General features: G+C 37.5%; 1 protein-coding gene across 3 annotated transcripts in view; it reads left to right on the top strand.

Annotated features, from left to right (window-relative positions):
* The window catches only part of LOC105102688 (ankyrin repeat domain-containing protein 26-like), a 130,689-nt gene that overhangs the window by 100,163 nt on the left and 9,783 nt on the right, over positions 1–20,743 (top strand). For all 3 annotated transcript variants that reach the window (XM_064484639.1, XM_064484640.1, XM_064484641.1), the window contains 10 exons: positions 317–1,033; positions 3,104–3,258; positions 3,751–3,918; positions 6,278–6,311; positions 6,590–6,731; positions 8,887–9,097; positions 10,281–10,464; positions 11,303–11,440; positions 12,884–13,396; positions 14,867–15,019. In XM_064484639.1, coding sequence (XP_064340709.1) covers positions 317–1,033; positions 3,104–3,258; positions 3,751–3,918; positions 6,278–6,311; positions 6,590–6,731; positions 8,887–9,097; positions 10,281–10,464; positions 11,303–11,440; positions 12,884–13,396; positions 14,867–15,019 — 2,415 coding nt within the window. The remainder of the gene's footprint in view (positions 1–316; positions 1,034–3,103; positions 3,259–3,750; positions 3,919–6,277; positions 6,312–6,589; positions 6,732–8,886; positions 9,098–10,280; positions 10,465–11,302; positions 11,441–12,883; positions 13,397–14,866; positions 15,020–20,743) is intronic.

The raw sequence follows: 20,743 nt of genomic DNA, 5'->3' as shown, positions 1-20,743 counted from the left end.
ACATGCACTGGAGGGGCTCACTATTTAAGGTACGAGAGGTGAAATATTTTTTAGTGAGGAAATCTTTGTAATGTTAAAAATCTAATCTCCTCTAATTCTTGGTAGATTTAACATGTGTGAATTGTTTAGTTCAAACAAACAGTGACAAAGTTAGGTTTCTGAGTTCCTGTTTTTCTCCTATTTCAAGGCTAAGGCAAGTTTTGTTTTACTTCTTAGTTTGTGAGTAGCCAAACATAGATTGGTTTGTTAAATCTTAATTATTTTCTAATTTTTCTTTATCCATACTTGACTACTTAAGGATAAGTGTGTTTTACAGGCATGTACTGTGAAAGAAAAGAAATCTGAAGATCAAATCAAGCAGATTAATCTTTCACTTGTGCATCTGCAAAAAATGCCTAGAGAACCAGAAATGAATATGGAACATGACAGAAAGGACGTACCTGTATCTTCAAAACATTCTTGTGTGGAGAAGCATGAGGACATGTGGGTCAAACAAGGCAAATTGGACTGGAAAAATACTTCCGAATTTATCACAAAGAAGGCAAATCAGAAAATCAGTAAAATCCTTGAAAAATGCAAAATTATTTTTCATCGTAAGGGAGGGTCACTACGTGACAACTCTGAACTACATGGTGATTTAAAGGAACTACCTTCCAATGTGACAGATAATATATTTGATAGTGAGGAAAAAGATGCACCTGGAGCCTCTGTCTCTGTAGGATCCCAGGCATTCTCTGAACACAAAGAGCCCAGTCTTGAAAAAGTTTCTCCATCTTATTCCAAGTCTGAGTCAACAGAGTATGGTTGCCAGCCATCTTCAAAACTTTATTTAAATGAAAAGAAGTTAGATGAAAATGATAAGCCAGACACTGAACGCATTAACAAAAATGAGAGTTTTTATAATGATAGAGAAAATGAAGTAAGGAACCGAGTTCCATTTAAAGTGAAAGAAGACCAAGAATTTGATACAAAAAGAAAACAAAAAAGGAACCAAAATACTCACTGGAAATCAGACATTGGCCGTGCACCTCAGGTAAGTGATCCTGAAAGCCTTTTTGGTTTGTGGCTTGCCTGCTCCAGTGAGATGAAACACACGATTCAAATAAAAAGTCATGATATGTCTGCTGTTTCAAATACTTACAAGAAAACCAAACCAATACAAGACCAGCTCCAGAAGCCATTGCTTGCAGATAACTGCAGTGCTAATAACTAAAATCATGGACCCTGAATTAGGAAATGTGAGTTCTTCTCCATCAAATGGTAACAGAACATCCAAAGTATATCTAAAAGATTTACTCCAAGATATGCAAAGGTTTCAGAATGAGGTAGGCATGTTACAAGTAGAATTCCTGGCTTTGGAAAAAGAAAATTCAGCTTCAGAAAGAGGTAGAGGTTCCTTTGCTGCTACTCTGTTTTTTCTCTTTATCAATAATCTCTTCCATTCTGATCCACATTTGATCTGATTTTCCAATTATGAAAATAGCCTTTGTATAAAACGGGGTCATCTAAATATGTAATCGTGTAGAAACAGACTATTTCTGCCATCTAAATAACAGGAATTCAGGGAAGTATTTTCCTGGGTTTTGTTCTTTAATCAACCTAAGTCTCTGTGCCAGTCTTCCGTATGATGTGGGAAAGTAATTCAGCTGTGTGCCACGTGACCTGAGCCAGAATAAACGCGAGTGAAATGGCTTAGGAAATATAATAAGCTCAAGGGTTTTGTTTTTTTGTTTTTTTGTTTTAATCTATTGGCTTAAATGTAAGTTGCACTTCCATAGAATGGGAAGGAAGCAGTGACTGAGAGGGGATACAAGCACACACTCCCACTAAAGTGATCTGTGTATTGTGCTTTAGTGAGTGCGGGCTTATCTGTCTTAGTGATCACTGAACACTCAGAATTCCATCATGGCCACTTTGAGATATTCTTAAGAACAAATACATGTGCTCCCACATATTCTTGAATCACCACTTTCGGGTGTTTCTGTTGAGTCAGACACTTACATTGTATTATGTAATAAAATGTAGTAAGTTTTGACATGTATGATTTTATCATATAGGTAGTATGAACCCTCAGCAAAAAAAATTCAGTGTTTATCTCCAAAGGAGAAAACTTGAGTTTTGAGATGCACTGAATGATTTTTTTTTACTTCTAGTAATAGATTTTTTAAATGTGTGTGTTCTTTTGTGTGAGGTGCAAAGAGTGTTAAAGATAGAAATCTGAAGGTGTTCTCCTTTAATAGAAAAGGGAGATGAGCAACTTTGCCAAAGTCACACTTTTAACTTATCTGATCAATTTGATGAATTTATTTGGTAGCTTATTAGATTCAGTGTTACAGAATTGTATCATCTCTTTTGACACCGTAAAATGCTGGGGAATACTGCTTTAGGGAGTTTGGACAAATCACTTAACCTTTCTTGGTTGTGTTCCCGTTTTCAGTAAACAGTGGGGCTAAAGTAGATCATTCATTACTCCTATGCCATCGAGCTATAAAATGGTCATGGTTATTGAATGTGAAATTGGGAAGCATTATTCCTTTTGCAGAATTCCACACTTACTGGCAATTCATCAGTTTCACTCCGCTCCTTTCAGTAAACTTGGGTTTATATATTTTATTAAACACCACTTTTTTGATACCCCAGGATCCAAATGAAACAAGAATTATAAAAAGTAGTGGGGAAAGGATAGCTTTAGCACAGAAAGAAGAATGTTTCCTTTCTGTTACTGAAGCACCAAGCTGTGACATCTTCTAAATCTGGCTGTTTAATACAAAATCTAGGTGGTAAAGACAGGAGAGGACAAATTTTATGCCTTTGTCTTTTTATTTCTTTGTCTCTGCCATTCACATGGGGAAGAGTGGATGTAAGAGCACAACACTCAGAAAGTCCTTTTTGAAATTTTAGAAATTCTGTTTCTTTTCCTCAAAGAGAAAGAAGCAGAATTTACAAACATTTCAATGACTTGAAATGATAAAATTAAAATAAGCACAAAAATATTTTTATCATTGAAATCAGGGCAAACTGAGTCAAGTGATAAAATGAATGAGAAAGAGTCTTTATAATGAATGAAGTGATAATTACCCTTTGTATCAAACTTTCACTAAAGGTTGAAGTAGAAGAGAACAGGAACAAAAGTAGTGAACTGAAAGGATCAGAAACCATGTGTGATGGCAGTTATTACAAAGGATTAACTCAGCAGAGGAAAAGGGGAAAAACTGATGACCAGCAGTTTCCTGCTCTGCAGAAAGGAAATTCTGATAGGTAAGCCTAAATCAGTATTCAACAGTAGGTAAGTATTATTTTCCTAGATACTGTTCACAGTTTCTTCCCAGACTCATCTCTCTACTTGCTTCCATGTATTTTGTACTCTTCCTTCCAGGTTCCCAGGACACACCTAGATGCCATGTGCCTAATCTTTGTGCTCACATTCTAATCTCTTAAGTAGAATAATTTCCTCCTGTCTCTTTTGTTCATGACCTCCTGTTTATTTTCCCTCTTCTTAAAAGCCTTCCTTATGCTCACTTTAGCTGCTACATGTCAGCTCTTGCATATCACATTGTATCATAATTGTGTATCTGTCTTTGAAGCAAGAATTTGTGTTTCCTTGCATATGGTTGGCACTTGATAACCATTTTGTGAATTAATAAATGATTGAAGATAGGTAAGAGTTGGAATTTTACAAAAATTGTTGTTTTTTGATTTATCAGTAGAATTAGTTTTTAAAAATTGACTTTTTTATGGATTGTTTTACAGTAGCTGTCCTGGCTTGTGTATGACGGAAGTAAAGAATAAAAGTGGAAAACGGACATTAAAAGCATCTGTGACTTCACGTTTATTTGCGAAGACCGCCTCACTGGCTGGTGGTCTCCTACACGTGAATGACAGCAGCAGTTTAAGTGAAGGAGATCAAGATTGTGGCAGGTAAAATCTACAAATTCTTTATTTCTAGGTGAAGACGTATTAGCAGTGATTACCTTCTCTGGAAATAGAACAGCAGCATATAGTGCAAAGGCCAAGGCAAGAGGATTCTCAACTGTGTCGGAGGAACTCTGCCAAAAGGCTAAGATGAGAACAAGTGCCTTTGACTGAAAGTAGTTTCAATAATACGTCCCCAAGGAAGCCGGGCTGCAGTGAGTCAGTGTGAACAGCCCCTCAGAGGACATTTCTTGGGAAGGCAGGAGAGGACTAGGCGATAACTGAAGGGGAACATGGGGCTCGTGGGGGTTCCCTTTCTTTTTTTAATGATGACATGGTAGTTTGTAGACCATGTCTGTATGCTGTTGGATGTGATTCCGTAGAAGACATGTTTTTCAATTTCATCTTGTTTGCATTTCTGGTATTAGAAAGTGTATTGACTGTACTGTGTTATCTTTAAAATATTGTAGTAAGCTTCTATTCGTGTATAGTTTTGTTGTAAGGTCTTACTCATTAGTTCTGAAGCGTAATATTCTTACACAATTGAATATTCAGGTAATGACTTTAAAGTTACACCATTGTCCATAGATTTTTAAAAATTGTACACTCATAATAATTATACAAACACTTAGGCCATACTGAATAGGGTTTAATCATTCCTTGATGATTCTAGATTTTATAGTGTCCTTGACAGTATCATCATGAGTGGCTGTGGTTTTGTATGCTATTGTAAAATACCAGATTATATTAACTTAATATTTGTTTAGATTCTAGGAAGAACGGGAAGGTTTTGTTTATATACAATAGAATAATAAACTATTAACAATCTATCACAAATGATTACTTTTGGATTACTAAGTTCTAAATTAAAAAAGCCATCATGCTCCATAAGGACATGTCAAATGCATGAACAAACAGCTGAATGGATAATGAATGCCTGCTGATTAATGTCTTTAGCAAAAGCAAATCTTTATTAAAAGTAGATTTCCAGTATTGCCTAGGTCTAGTCTTTTTATTTTTAAAAAATAGGTGTTATGATTCAGAAATTATTATTTTAACATTTTTTTATTGAGTCATAGTCGTTTTGCAATGTTGTGTCAAATTCCAGTGTAGAGCACAATTTTTCAGTTATACATGAACATACATACATTCATTGTCACATTTTTTTTGCTGTGAGCTACCATAAGATCTTATATATATTTCCCTGTGCTATACAGTATAATCTTGTTTATCTATTCTACATTTTGAAATCCCAGTCTGTCCCTTCCCACCCTCTGCCCCCTTGGCAACCACAAGTTTGTATTCTGTGTCTGTAAGTCTGTTTCTGTTTTGTATTTGTTTTGTTTTGTTTTTGTTTTTAGATTCCACATATGAGTGATCTCATATGTTTTTTTTTTTCTTTCTCTTTCTGGCTTACTTCACTTAGAATGACATCCTCCAAGAGCATCCATGTTGCTACAAATGGCGTTATGTTGTCGGTTTTTATGGCTGAATAGTATTCCATTGCATAAATATACCACATCTTCTTTATCCAGTCCTCTGTTGATGAACATTTAGGCTGTCTCCATGTCTTGGCTATTGTAAATAGTGCTGCTATGAACATTGGGGTGAAGGTGTCATTTTGAAGTAGGGTTCCTTCTGGACATATGCCCCAGAAATTATTATTTATAATTATACCTAGATATAGAATAATAATAGAGATTCATTTACTCCATTAGTTAAAAATACTTAAATATTACTTTCTTTGCATACTGTGAAGTGCAAGTATTGAAGCCAGATTGCCTGGGTTGGAATTCTGGGCAGACATAGGGGCTTCGACAAATGACTTAGCCTTTCTGTGCCTCATTTTCTTCCTGGGTAAAGTACCTAATATATTACCTACCTCCCAGGATTGTTGTGAGGATTAAAATGTCTTTAAGACACGTAAAGTGCTGATAATAATGCACAGCAGTTGCACACTAAGTCCTCAAAAAAGCTAATACCATGATTATTAGAAAAGGGTTTCTTTCATATAAGGACTTAAGTAATACTTTCCAAATGGGTTTTATTGTCATAAAAGCCAGTTTTTATTGAAAAAGACAACAACAATAAAATCCTGGTATAATTTTTCCTATCAAATAATACAAGTAATGTTATGTTCTTCCTTTTCCTTTGCTTGTCCTCTTGATCTAAATTTAATACTTTGTTAATAATATAATTGATATACTTCCTTTGTCCTTTAATGTTACTGTTTCATTTAATCCCTTTTATTGAAAATTAATTATCAATGCAAAGATTTTTATATAAAAAATAATAGATGTACATATTTCTTGTATTTTCAATATTTAGTATTTGTCTTAAATGAATTGCTTTTTTCTTTTTTCAGGTCTTCAAAGAAAACATCTACTAAAAAGGACCAGGTATAGTAAAATATTAATTATAAGAGTATTTTCCTGTAGTAAAAAATTTTATAAAAGATAGAGTGGAAAAACAGAAAATCCTCCTTTGTTGTAGAGACATTTACTTAAAGATAATTTAGAAACACTATAGATTAAGTTAGCCTTTTGACGAAAATCAGGTCTTTCGAGAAGTGTCTGTTTTTGCTCTCATAAAAAGCTGGATATCTATCATCTCTGTACACTGAGCATATTTTATAACTATGTTGGAGACACTGTGAAATAGCATTATTTATTTGTAGGTCAAAGAGCAGATGAATTCTGTGGATGGCCTCGATGACTTAACTCTGTCACCAGAAACAGCTTCCAAGGATTGCGAGTCGCTTTTCCCTAATTATAAGAATACCCTGAGGCTAATCGAACAACTTGGTCCGGAGAGTAAAGGTAGGACCCCCTTATGACTACACAGCCTTTGTAAGTATCTCGTGGTAACGTGTGCACACCTAGTGCCGCCCAGGGAGCACGGCTCCGTTACAGTCCCCTGCGTCTCAGAAACCTGCTCTGTGTCAAAGCAGAAGCAGACGTGTTGTGCGCTGCCAGCCAGGGGCTGTGACCGTTCCCTCTCCCTGTGCTTTCTGTTGACTCTGCTGCTCCTACGCCTTCACCCAAGGTCAGGGTATCACTACTTCCCTCCTAGAACGCTGAAATCACCTCAGGACTTTCTTCTGCACCGTTCCACCTCCTGGGACCTTGGTCTACACCGCAACCATGATTACTAGACAGTTTTTAAAATTCAGGTCTTTGTTACTCCTTGCCTAAAATCCAGCTCCTGCCACTCGTAGCTCCATGGTTAAAGGCCACAGTCCTCCGGCTTCGTCTTGTTTCCTTTTATTACCCTTCTTTCCACATGAATTTTAGAATCAGCTTGTCAATGCTAAAAAAAAAAGTCTGCTAGTGTCCTGGAAATGAGATGTAGATTATGTTGAATCTGTAGATTAATTTGGGGAGAATTGACTTCTTAACAAAATGAAATTTTTAATCCCGAACAAAGTTTATTTCTCCATTTATATAGGTCTTCCTTGATTTTCTCAGCAATATTTTAGAGTTTTTAGTGTCTGGGTGTTTCCGTCTTTTATGAGTTTACCTGTATTTCTTATTTTTCAGTGAGATTATAAGTAGTATATTTTTATTTATTTGTTTGTTTTAAAATAATGTATTTTAAATTTTAGTTTCTGATGATAGAAATACAGTTGATTTCTGTATACTGACTCTGTGCCCTCCAACCTGACTGAACACATTTGTTAGTTCTAGTATCCTTTTTATGGATTCTCTCAGATTTTCTATGTAACCAAAGGTGGTCAAGATTTTTCTTCTTTAAACTACTGTCTTACTAAAGATAGTTCACATTTAAGACTTGCAGCCAGTAAATACATTCTCTGTTACAGCTTAGTCAGCTCTGTCACCATTGCAACAAGAGTAGCCATAGACAATACACAAGTTAATGGACGTGGCTGTATTTCAGTAAAAGTTTATTTACCAAAGCAAGCAACCCAGCCCACAGGTTGGAGTTAGCTGACTCGCACCATGTAGTCATATTCCCCGCTGATTAGCAGACACTTTTACCTCTTCATTTCCCATCCAGATGCCTTTTGCTTCTTTATTTTGCCTGATTGCACTGGCTCCAGTACAGTGCTGTTTAGAAGGAGTAAGAGTAGCCACTCCTGTCCGGTTCCTCACCTTCTGGGAAAAACATTCCGTTTCTCACCATTGCGTATGGTGCCAGCTGTAGGCTTAGCACAGATCTTTGTCATAGTGAAGACGTTCTCTTGGTTCCTACTTTGCTGGAAGTTTTTATCAGGAATACATGTGGAGGTTTGGCAAGTGCCTCTTTTTATCCACTGACATGATCATATGGTTTCATTTTTAGTTTGTTAATATGATGAATAACATTGATTTTTACCTGTTAAAACAGCCCTGCATTCTTGGGATACACCCCACTTGGTCACGATGAATTATCCTGTATTGTTGGATTTAATTTGCAAATGTTTTGTTTAGAATTTTTACCTCCATTTTCATGACATTAGTTTTCTTTCTTGTAATATCTTTGTCTGGTTTTGGATTCAGGGTAATGTCAGTTTTATAGAATGAGGACATATTTCTTCCTCTTCATTTTTTGAGGAGAATTTGTGTAGAATTGGTATTAAATTTTCCTAAAATATTTGGAAGAATTCACCAGTGTAACCATTGGGACTGGAATTTTCTTTGTCGTAAGGTCTTTAAATAGGACTTTTGTTTTGGTTTTTAAGATGTAGGGGTTTTTGGCTTATTTGTTCTTTCTTAAGTGAGCTTTTGTAATTCCTCTCTTTCAAGGAATTTTACCCACTTCATCTGAATTGTCAAATTTATTTGCATAATGGTCATAATATTACTTTGTCATTCTTTTAATATCTGCAGAGCTTAGAAGAATGTCTTCCACATTATAGATGCTCAATATCCATTTGTTCAATGTATGGATGAATGAATGTGAAAATGCATGGTCTTTTATACACAAAAATTATTCATGTATTTTGTTTCTATTTTTGTTTTCTTCCTAATGCAGATTCTGATAGGTTATTGAAAATTCAGGATCCAGTTGATTCATTCAGATCAACAGAACGTAAAGAATCTGACTGCACAGAACTTAGAGGAAAACTTAAAGAAATGGAAAAGAAGGTGAACTGGCTACACACAGAGCTGCTGAAAACAAGAGAAGCAAAATCACAGTTAAAACTTCAAAATGTGGAGTGGGAACGAGAGCTCTGCCGCATGAGGTACTGAATTTCTTGGTTTTAAAGAAATATTTGAACTCTTTATATTTACTTTAATACTGTAGGTATGTAGGAGAAGTCTTATAATTGCTAACTTCCCTTTTGGGATTTTACAGGGGAGAAAATTTCATTAATATTGTGGAATATGAGACTCTTGGAAATAAGGCAATATATATATATATGTATCTCCTCATTCTATATTTCTTTAAAAAAAAATCTTTGATCCTTATCTCTCAATTGTCCTCCAGAAAGTTTATATTACTTTACATTCCCACTTGCAGAATTATGAAATGACCATTTTTCTCAAGGCAGAAACTTTAAAAAAAATTTATGCAGTTTGATTCTTAACATATGAATGGATGGACTGAAAAATAAAGTGGAAAGTGATTACTGGTTAGTTTATTCAGCATCGCTCTCATACAGAGATAAGATTAGTTCAAAGGTCTATGCTGAAAGCACGGATTACTCTTTATTTTTTAATCACTTACTATGGATCCTGCCTTGTACCAAAAGGGATTTAAAAATGATTTACTAAATAAATAATGTTCAACAAGGTAAGTTCAAAGTGTTGCAAAAGAAGAAACAAAGTGTAGGGAATCAGGGAGTAGGCTCCCCAGCCTCGCCTTGGATTATGCTAATTAGCGGGTCTGTGCTCTGGGAAAGATGCCTGTGGATGTCACCTTCCGCTGGAGGTCATGTAGGAGTCCCTGTAATACTTCAGGAAGTTGAAATTTTCTCTCTCATGAACTTGCAAACTTGTTTCTAAATAGCAGCTTCTCTTTTAAGTAGTAACTCAATTCTCTGTCCCAATGAAGGAGTAATTTATGACTATGTGGGGAAAAAAGGGTAATTTTCAATTCAAACCTTACTGAATAATTGCAAAATTTCTTTCCTACACTATTGACCAGAGTTACTCTTGACTGAAACTCAGTAGCATTGTCTTTTCATTGCTACTTTTCAAATTGTGTGTGTGTGTGTGTGTGTGTGTGTGCGCGTGTGTGTATAGATCTATCTTTATGAAGAGATTGAAGTGAGGAATTTAAAATATGAGACTTAGAAATGAAAAAAAATTGAGACCATAGAAACTCCATTAGGGTAATAAATCAGCATGTGAAGAACCATATCATAAAATGAACTTTTTATTTTCTAACAAAATAAATTTTAAGGTAAGCATATTTCACTGCAGATTCGCATTAGAACAAGAAACAAAGAAGAAGAAAAATGCTTATTTATTATATGAAAAATCTAAGGATGACTTAAAAAGAAAAGAGAAACAATACAATGAGCAAGTTTCCATGAACCAACAACTTGAAATCACTGCCCAAGCACTAGAATGCAAACTGAAGAGCATAAGGAATAAACCAAATCAGGTAAATTAGTCTTAATGTGAAAATTTCATACCTCTAACACTGTTTCATCAATATTATTTATAATATTCTTTTGAATTAATCTATACTTTCATTTAAAACAAATAAAAGTTGTCTCATCCTAAATATGAAGTATGACATTTAGAGCTTAATTTACTAATTTCTTGGTGTTCTCGGCATCTAATAGATGCTCTGTGTCTTTTCTGAATGAAGGAATGGAAGTTAAATTGAGCTTAATCATCAACATAAGGATTGATAGTTTTGGTCCATTCAACAAAGTAACAAGTCTAATTCTTAATTTTGGCTTTTTGAAGTTAAAATCCAGGCTAAATTGCCTTGAGACTATGATGGAACTGGTTAAATGCCTTACAAAGAAATTTTCTCTCATTGGGATTTCAAAATTTGTAGATACTGACAGGCATATGCAGAATAGATAAACAAGGTTATACTGTATAGCATAGGGAAATATATAGAAGATCTTGTGGTAGCTCACAACAAAAAAAGTTACAATGACTATATATATGTTCATGTAAAACTGAAAAATTGTGCTCTACACTGGAATTTGACACAACATTGTAAAATGACTATAACTCAATTTAAAAAGTGTTAAAAAACTTTTTCTTTCATGATACTACATCCCTTGTGTTTTTGCTCTGTGATGAATTTAGCTGTCACATATATTAGAATTTGAGTTATTTCTGTGCATTAGAGATCCCTGTGCTTAAAAAGACTACTTCTTTTTAACAGGTTTAAAATTTTTTTTTAAAGATTCCCCTTCTAAGCTTTTTTTTGACTTTTTTTCATAGTATAAAACCCAAAACCTAATGAAATGTGTCTCCAGGTTTTAGAAGAGCGAAATGATGCTCAGAGACAACTTTCTCGAGTGCAGAATGCCAGAGTAATACAAGATGAAATCCTGGCCCATCATCTTTCCCAACAAAAGGAGGCAGAAAAGGCTAATAAGAAAATGAATGCCAAGGTATTTTCTTTAGTCATCTTCAAACGTGTGTCTATGAATTTGTATACTTATATAGTTTAAAAACCAATACTGTAGGTACAGAAAGTATAGAGGGTTTTAAAAGCCTATATATGTAAATATATTTTCTGGAGGTTTCATTTCTGGTCCATTGGATAAAGCAATATTTTGAATTCAAATCTATTTGCTGGCAACAGTGCCGTAGTAACATTCACAATGGCCTCATCCTAGGAGAGGCTGTTAATATTGTCCATAGGAATCGATGAACTTTCAATTATTTCAAAACTGTTGCTACTAATGGCAGGCATTCTAGTTTCTGGCAGTGATCTCACTCCTTTGATAGATGATTGGAGAGGTTACTTTATCATTTCCACTGATGGTAAGGAGGGAAAAGCGCAGCCAGTTCAGAAACTGTAGTTTGGGTGTCATTCTCATACATGTGATAAAAGTAACGCTCTGCTCCATGTGGTATCCGATTTCAGTACAAGGAGCTTTTGAATATAGTGATAGATATGCCATAATCTGTACTTAGTGATAATTTATTGATCAGTATTTTATTTTTAATAGAACAGTTCACTGTGTTTCCCTGCTATTTCACATCCATTACTGTTATAAACACCATGAAGAAGAAAAAAAATTATTGCAGAAGCAAAAAGTCCCCTGGTTTTCTAAGAAGAGCTCTGTAAATTTGACCTTCTTTACCTTTAGTGTATTCACCATTAGGGAAATAGAAGGCTTCTGTTGTGTTTATGTATTTATCCTAGAGAAGTAGCTTTGGTTTGGTGTAAGAGTCAGAGAGTCAGAAGCCCTAGGGGAAACCCTGCAGCTTGCTTGTGTTTTTAACCCTTTATTCCGGAATTGTCACAGCTAACTGAGTTAACTGATGTTTGTAGATGTGCTCAGTACAGTGCTTAGATTTATCACTTATCCGTAGATGTAATTCTTATAACTCACTCTAAAAATGTTAGAAAGGGAGAATATTTATGGAATATTCTCAGGAAAAAAATTTTTAGGAAATTTAACCTATCCCAATATATACAGAGCTAAGGCACTTACTTTGGGGGTAGCTGTAAAGGCTAGATGTCAGATACAATTTTTAAGTATAGTCAGATTTATTCATTTTTTATTTTAAGCCTTTTGGGTTTGTTGCATTTCAGAGAAAGAAAGGCCTTTCCAGTTCTGAGCTTCTTAAACATCGTTTCGTGGTTTCTTTTTTACTTTCATGGATTCACTGTCTTTAATTAAATTTTTGAACTTTTGGGGATTTCTGCTTGTTTAAAGTTTGAGATTTGTATCCACCTTAAGTTTTTCCAGTTGGATACCCAGATATTGCAAACTTATTGTTGTATAAACTTAGAGATTAGTCTTTGACTTCAAAGGAAATTATGATATGTCAGTTTATTGCGTACAGTTCAAAGAGTAAGAGATGAGGGGTTTCACTTACAGGACACAATGGATTTTGAGCTGTCTGACCCAAAAGATAGCAGCGAGGTGCTTCCTCAGCAACTTCCTGAAGCTGAACGTCAATTCCGTGGCCCAGAAATTGAGCTCCATCCCAGGAGAGATGCTCTTAGACCAATGAAATTGGTATTACAATGTGTGCATAGAGACCGAGGCCAAGCCCAGCATTCAAACAAGGAAACTGAACTCCTGTCTCAGAGCAAACAAGGGGAATTCAGCAAATACATTGGAAAGCAGGCATTCTTGAAGGAGACAATATGTAAACTACAAAGTGAAAACACGTTGCTTCGACAGCGACTGGAAGTTGCTCAAAATGAAGGCAGAAGCGAAAAGACAATACTTAATACCCCACAGCTGTTTCTGGATCACATGGGAAAACTTGAAGCCATGAGCAGACGAGTTCTGATGCTGGAGGAAGGAAACAAGGAGTTAATCGATGAATGCAGATGTTTAAAGCACAGACTGTGTCAGTATGAAACGGACAGAGCAGAAATGGAAGTAAGTACCCAGAAAGGGAACCAATTTTCAGACTTCCTCAAAGAAAATTCAAAGTAGTATCTGATGAAAGCTAAACGTTGAAACTAGTTGAATATGAGAAATGTGCGGTCTATAAATATATACACTGTAAAGCAGCCTAAAGGCATTTCTTGTATCCAGCAAACAAAAATTAGACCTGAGAGGTGCTTTACTTTGAGTAAAGATGCCGTGTCACCTGAAATTCTAAGAGATTAAGCTATAAGTTGTTGACAGATGCAGCCAGGTCTTAGTAATTTATACTGCCCAAATCATTTTAATCTTTCTGTCACCACATTTTAGTATCATGAAGCAGATAAATGAAATGCTCAGAACTAAAATGAGTATTTTGAAATTAAGATTCAGTTGTGTGAACCAAAAAAGTAAACAAACAAAAAAAAAAAAAAAAAGAGAGAGAGAGAGAGAAAAGATTCAATGGTGTGGATTACCTTGACAGTTAAATCCAGATTTCCCAGATGAACTGATGTGTAAATGCTGTATCTTGCAGTAATTTTCCTTCAGTAGCTTTTCATACATTTTTATTTGATATAACTTTATTTTTATTCATGTCATTTGGAATTAAATTTAGAAATATTTCCATCTCAAATCATGTATTGTTATGATCTCTCCACTCCTTGAAGGCATCTACTTTTCATTCAGTCATAATTTGGGACAAATGTAAATTTTAGCAAAACTGTGTTTGACTTAGTCTCCCATGTTGTATTTATAATTTACTTTGAACATTTTTTCAAATAATGTGCTCACAGTTCTCATTGCAAGGCTCAGTTACTGTCATTTGGATCTAAGTTTGTCCAGTACAGAGGAACTGGAGCGCTCTGTGATGTTCGAGTTTGGCACTGGGGTCCCATTTTCAGACTGAGGAGGAGCAGCCAGAGTCCTGAGTGGCAGGAAGGGAGTGAGTGGGAGGGGTGGGGGGAGCCGTAGGAGCTGCAGTCCAGGAGGCAGGGGAGGCCAGGTTGTCTCGGGTCCCCAAAGGCCACTGGAATAACCTCGCTTTTATTGTGAGATGGGAGTCTATTGGAAGGCTTTAAACACCAGATTGAATATGTGAAGAACTCTGAACTTAAGCCTCTAATGAGAAAGAGGGAGAGTGTTCCACAGTGTGGAATTTACCACCACTCATCCCACCCACACACCCCTTTCTGTTTGAGACTTCAGTGGGGGTAAAGCTTGGCCACTTCCTGGGAGGGGCAGGGAATGGCTGGTGGGGCTGCATCCATCGTCTAAGTTAACTTACTGTTGGTAAGGCAGGAGGGTCACTCCTTCTGTGTCTTTAATGAAACTCAGTAAACAGGAATGTGTGCCTATGAGGAAAAGAAGGTGAACTGATGTCTGTGGGGATAGTTCTCAAAGTCCATTTGTTGGAGTTACATATAATTAACGTAACTTAATAATAAGGTGAATTAAAATTCAGTAACAGAGTTATCTCTTTAGGCCCATATGAGACAGCTTCAACAAGAACTGACTGACACCCGAAAGAAAGTGTCCATGTTGGAAGCGTCCCTGGAGGTGACAGCACATCATAAGACTAATTCAGAAAACAAGAGACGGGATGGAGAGAGGAAGTCACATCAAACTGCGAATCCAGTACGTATGAAGTTCAGCACGTCGGCCGTGAGTGTGCAGCGCAGAGTGTTGCAGGACACTAGCTTTTCAGGGACAGCTTTCTTTTGCATCTTCCTTATAATTTCACTTTTATTATCTTTATAATGCACTTGTTTCTTAAACTTGGACTTTCATCCTGCCATTCTTTATTTTTTTCTTATAATATTTACCCTTAGAATAGTTGAGAATTATACCTCTTTCCTCACAGAAGTTAACTTTCTTTTTCCTATTAAACAGTATTTGTTAGTGATCTCTCACCACAATGAGGCAAGCTAGATCAAATCAGAGGATAATGTTTCATGGAATGTACCAGAAAATTGTCATGTCTCATCTTCACTTTTGTGAATGGATATCGAATCTGTGTGTATTTATTTCATGGATTTCAGAATGCCTTGTGCAGAAAGGTCATTATACAAACCAGTTGAAGTTAGGCATTGCCTTCATTTTCTCTTCATTTTAGACATGTTGTCAATGCACGGAGAAATTCAGATCACATCTGTACACCCAAAATAGAGAATTAAGAAAATTGTCTAGATCCTGCCTTTGGATTTTTTTTTTTTTACTTTGTTCAAATATAATTCACATATTATAAGGGGATTGCATAACTCAAGTGGTAGAGTGCATGCTTAGCATACACAAGGTCCTGGGTTCGATCCCCTGTACCTCCTCTAAAAATAAATAAGTAAAACTTAATTACTTCTCTCCACCAAAAAAGAAAAAAATTCACGTATCATATAATTCGCCCATTTAGGATGCATAGTTAGTATCTCCTAGTATATTCAGAGATGTGCAGCTGTCACCACAATCAATTTTAGAACATTCCCATCACCCCAAAAAGAAAGCCTGCATCCCTTGGCCATCACCCCCAGCACCACAGCCCCCCCACCCCCTGGCAACCACCAGTCTGACTTCTGTCTCTATAGATGTGCCTGCTCTGGGTGTTTCCCAGGAATGGAATCACATGCTGTGTGGTCCTTCATGATTAGCTTTTTTCATTTGACAAAACGTCTTCAAGGTTCATCCATGTTACAGCGCTTGTCAGTGTTTCCATTTCTGTTTATTGTCGAACAGTACTCGGTTGTGGGGCTAAACCATTTACCCATCCATCAGTTGATGGACCTTTGGGTTGCCTCTGCTTTTTGGCTATTGCTAATAATGCTGCTGTGAACATTTCTGTCCAAGTTTGGGTGTAAACATGTTTCCATTTCTTTGGGGGACAGACTTAAGGATGGAAATGCTGTCATATGGGTCATATGGTAACTCTGTTTAACCTCTTGAGGACCTGCCATGCTGTTTTCCAGAGTGGCTGCACCATCTAACATTTTTATCCAAAGTGTATAATTCTCCCAATTTCTATGCATTCCTGTCACCACTGGCCACCAGCTCTCCTGCTAGGTGTGAGCTGGCATCTCATTGTGGCTGTGATTTGCATTTTTCTGATGACTAAGAATATTGGGGATGTTTTCATGTGCTTATCCATTTGTGTATCTTCTTTGAAGACCTGTCTGTTTAGGTTTTTGCCCATTTTCAAATTGGGTTGTCTTTTTATGATTGAATTGTCAGAGTTCTTTTGTATCCTGGGTGCAATTCTTTGATCAGAAGTAGGATTTTCAAGTATTTCCTCCTGTTCAGGAGCTTGCCTTCTTACCTTCTTGACGGTGTCTTTTGAAGAGTAGAAGTTTTTAATATTGATGAAGTTCAGTTAATCTATTTCTGTCTTTTACTGTCGTAAGAAACAAGTGCCAGATCCAGTCATGAAGACACACGCCTGTGTTTTCTTCTAAGAATTTTGTAGTTTTAGCTTTTTCATTTTGAGTTAATTTTTTATATATTGTATGAGGTAGAGGTCGAATTTTGTTCTTTTGCATGTGGATATCCAGTTGTCCCAGTAGCATTTGTTAAAAAGACTATTATTGTCTCATTCAGTTATTTGACACTCGTATTGAAAATCAATTGACTGTAAATGTGAGGGTTTCTTTTAGATTCTCAGTGGTGATGCATTGATCTATGTCTGTCCTATGCCAGTACCAATTCAGATGTTCTGAGAACTCTTTCCGAGTCTTCTTGCATATTTCCAGTTGTTTTACATAATAATAAAAAGTCAGTGTCACGGAATGTCTGTAACTCTACTTCTGTGGAGATTTGCTGCTTCGTGAAGGTTCCTGTGGCCAGCTTATGGCTTGCTGACTCTGTGACATGACAGAAAGTAGGCTTGCAAAGGTAAAGTCCATCCCTTCCCCCCCATTCAGACCTTTAGTTTCTCACCCAGTGCCTCCCACTTCACTCCAGTTTCCATCAAATCATGGTCACGGGATCTGCTGACTCAGTCTGCAATATACTTCATTATGTTGCATTCAGTATAATTCATAGACTCATCCATAGATTTCAGTATCTAGAGGCAAAAGGTTAAGCCTGGAAAAGATTAAATCAACCTTCCTCTTTGGAAACCTCTCTAATCCATCCTCTTGCCGTTCACGATGAAGTCCTCTTTTGGCTTGGTTCTTGTGTGTAACACTGGTGCCGATCTTGTTCTTGGTGTACATCCTGCATCGTCAGCTCCCTGTGTCTACCTCCTTTTACTTAAAAGGAGAGGCGCCTAGCTGTATTCTATAGCTTAATGCATAATTAATGAAATAAATATTTCATCCCATCCAAGGAAAATTTTCCAAGAGTACAGCTGTTAAAAATTAGATAATATTCAATCAGTTTATCAGAAACAGATAACAGATTAGTAACTTGAATTTCAAAAGTTCAAAGCCAATCTCTGATATGGAGAAGCATTTTGCTACAACATGAAGCTGAGACAATCTTACCTTCCCTTCCCAACAAGCTTTTAAGTAAGGTAAAGGAAAAATTGTATTTAATTTAAATACTGCGAAAGGACATTACATTTATGGTTCCATAATATTTTATTTTGTCTCTGAGGAAAGGAAAATGAAGAGTGAGTGCTAGATTAATACGTTCTCAAAGCTGCCTGTCTCTTAGAATTTCAGTTAATTGAAATGAGGTAAAAAGGCTGATTTTGGTAAACTGACTCTTTCTATTTGTTTTTCAATTATTAGACTTCAAATCCTGTGTCTCCTTGCTCACCAGTCTTCCTTAACCTCAAAGTTGAGGGGAAACTGTGAAATACATGCCTGTTTGTAAGGAGCTGTAATGGGATGGAGCTCTAAAGTATCTTCCCTCTCGCTAGTTCTGAGGTCTTTCTTTCAGTTATCTGCTGCTTCTCATCAGCACTTTGTCATTAATAAGTTAATCTCGACGTTTGTTACATTCCAGTTTATAGGAGACCAATTTCTACTATATTCAAGTTACATTTCTTACTGTCTTTTTTCATCCACTTTTGTGCTTATCTGTTTTTGCCTAACAAACTCCCCAAAGTTCAGTGGCTTAAATAAGCATTTATTTTGTTCACAACCTGCACTTAGGAAAAGTGTGGCCAAGACAGCTGGCCTGTATTCCTCTCAGCTTCAGGTGGGGCAGCTCGAAGGCGGGGGGCTGGAATCACATGAAGGTTCACCCATTGATGTCTGATGGTTGTTGTGGGTGGTGGGCTGTGGCTTAGGTGGGGCGGGCAGGTGGACCCCCTCCCCTGGAACACGTAAGCTGTCTCTGTGGCCTGAGCTTGCCCACCTGAGACTGGGTTCCAGGGTTAAGAGCGAGGCAGAAGCTGAATTGCCTTTTCAAATTGAGCCCTGCAGTTCACTCGGTGTGACTTTCACTGTTTTCTTTTCATTAGGAGCAAGTCACTTAAGGTTGGCCCATATTCTACCTTTTTTATGGAATTTAATTTTGAAAATTTATGGAGACACTCAAAAACCAGCGTAATCTACTCACTAGCCACAACGTTTTGTTACTGCTTCCACACAAGAAATCCACTTATCCCCACTCAGTCCCCAAGCAGGTCTCGGTCGCTGTGGTGTTAGGCTCAGGCTCCAGTCCAGGGCCTTACTTTCCCATCTTCCCCAGGTCCAGGTGGGGCTGAGGTTCCTGGGCGTGGTGGTTCTGGAGTACAGCCCTTGGGAACACTCCCCTCAGTGCTGGGGCTTGAGGATAAGGAGACACGGGTTATTTACCACCACACACCCGACATTCTGCTGAACTGCTGAGGACTCCGTCTCTCACAGCTGAAAGATGGGAGGCACACTGGCCTGTAGCAGTTCTGAAGTGCAGCCTGATGTTGCGGGCTCTTTGATTAGGACTTAGTCCTAACCCTGGGGGGGTTTCTTCTTCGCCGCCCTCTCTGAGCTCTTGGTTCCGTCCCTTTCATGAGCAGTGACCTGCGTTTGCAGCTGAGTGGTTCTCTCAAGCCAGCTTCCTCCTCGTAGACCTTCTAAGAAAAACCCAAAGGCCTCTTCCCATTTTGCACTGTCTCTGTCTCTTTCAGTCCAAGCTAGCAAGCAATAGTTTTGCTACCACAGTTCTCTTTAAAACTTTGAGTTTCCTGTGAATTTTATTGGGGTTCCTGCCATTGGAAAAGCTATTCTCATGTCTTTTTGAGATAAACTCTTCACCTTGGGCTTCCTGTGAAGCTGTTGTGGGACCGTGCCTTTGAAATTCTTACGCTTTTAAGATCTTTAAAGGAATTTGAGGCAGCACGTTAAACCTCTCCACGGTCTCAACAAAGTCTTGGCTTCATCTTTAGACTGTTTTCCTGGCAGCACCCTAGATTTGATCTTCGCCCGGAAGCCATTTCTCTGCTTACCCATTATGTGACAATTGGGCGTGTGGAGATGCTTTAAATGGGATACAGATATTTGAACCCAGTGAGTCCTGGTTCCTTTCTATTTAATAATCTTTCTGCTTGTTTTAGCTTATCTCTCTCATCAATTTTACTTTCAGCTGTTCGGTAGCAAGGGTCCCGTTCCCTCCGGTTTCAGTGTCATTTCCTTCCCTGGCCTAGAATCCTTCACTCTCAGCCCTTCAAGGGCCCTCAGGCTTCCACTCACAGTCTCGTGGACACTTTGGGCTTTCACTCTTACTCGTCTCTACATCTGTTTAGGTTTCACCTACCTCCAGGTGCAAAGGCATCCCCACAGTTTGGGTTCTTTTCTAATGGTTGTGCCCCATTTTAATATCAATATCTGTGCCAGTGATTTATTGCTAATAATTTATATAATAAACTGCCTCAAAACCTAGTGACTCCAAACAGCATTTGCTTGGTTCCCAAATCTGTGTTTAGACAAGGCTCAGTGGAGCCAGCTCGTTTCTTCTCCACTTGGCATCAAGCAGGCACTAGAATAATCTAAAGGCTTGTTCATGCACATGTCTGGAAGTTGGAGCTGGGTGTGGTTGAGGACATTCCCTGGGGTCATCAGCTGGGACAGCTGTGTGTACAAAGACTCAGTAGGTGGCCTGGGCTTCACAACGTGGTGGCTGTGTTCTAAGGGTGAGCATCCCTATGGAGTGAAAGTCAGAGGCCATTTAACCTTAGAAACCACACAGCAGTGTCCCCGCATTCTGTCCCCTGGAAACCAGTTAACTGAGGCCAGTACATACTTCAGGGGAGGGAATTTCACAGGGGAAGTGCCAAGGAATTTGTAGAGATGTTTTACAACCACCAGCTCCGCCTGCCTTGTCTCAGCAAATAATCCTTCTATCTGAAGGAAAGCAGTTCTTCCCAAGTCAGTGTCACTGAAATTCCAGCAAGTTTTTTTGTTTGTTTTTGTTAAGTATGTTCTCTTGTTTTGTGGAGAGCCACAAAGG

The sequence above is a fragment of the Camelus dromedarius genome, chromosome 4 (genome assembly GCF_036321535.1).
Source record: "Camelus dromedarius isolate mCamDro1 chromosome 4, mCamDro1.pat, whole genome shotgun sequence".
Lineage (NCBI taxonomy): Eukaryota > Metazoa > Chordata > Mammalia > Artiodactyla > Camelidae > Camelus > Camelus dromedarius.
Note: the sequence above shows the minus strand (reverse complement) of the source record. Positions and strands in the feature narration are given on the sequence as shown.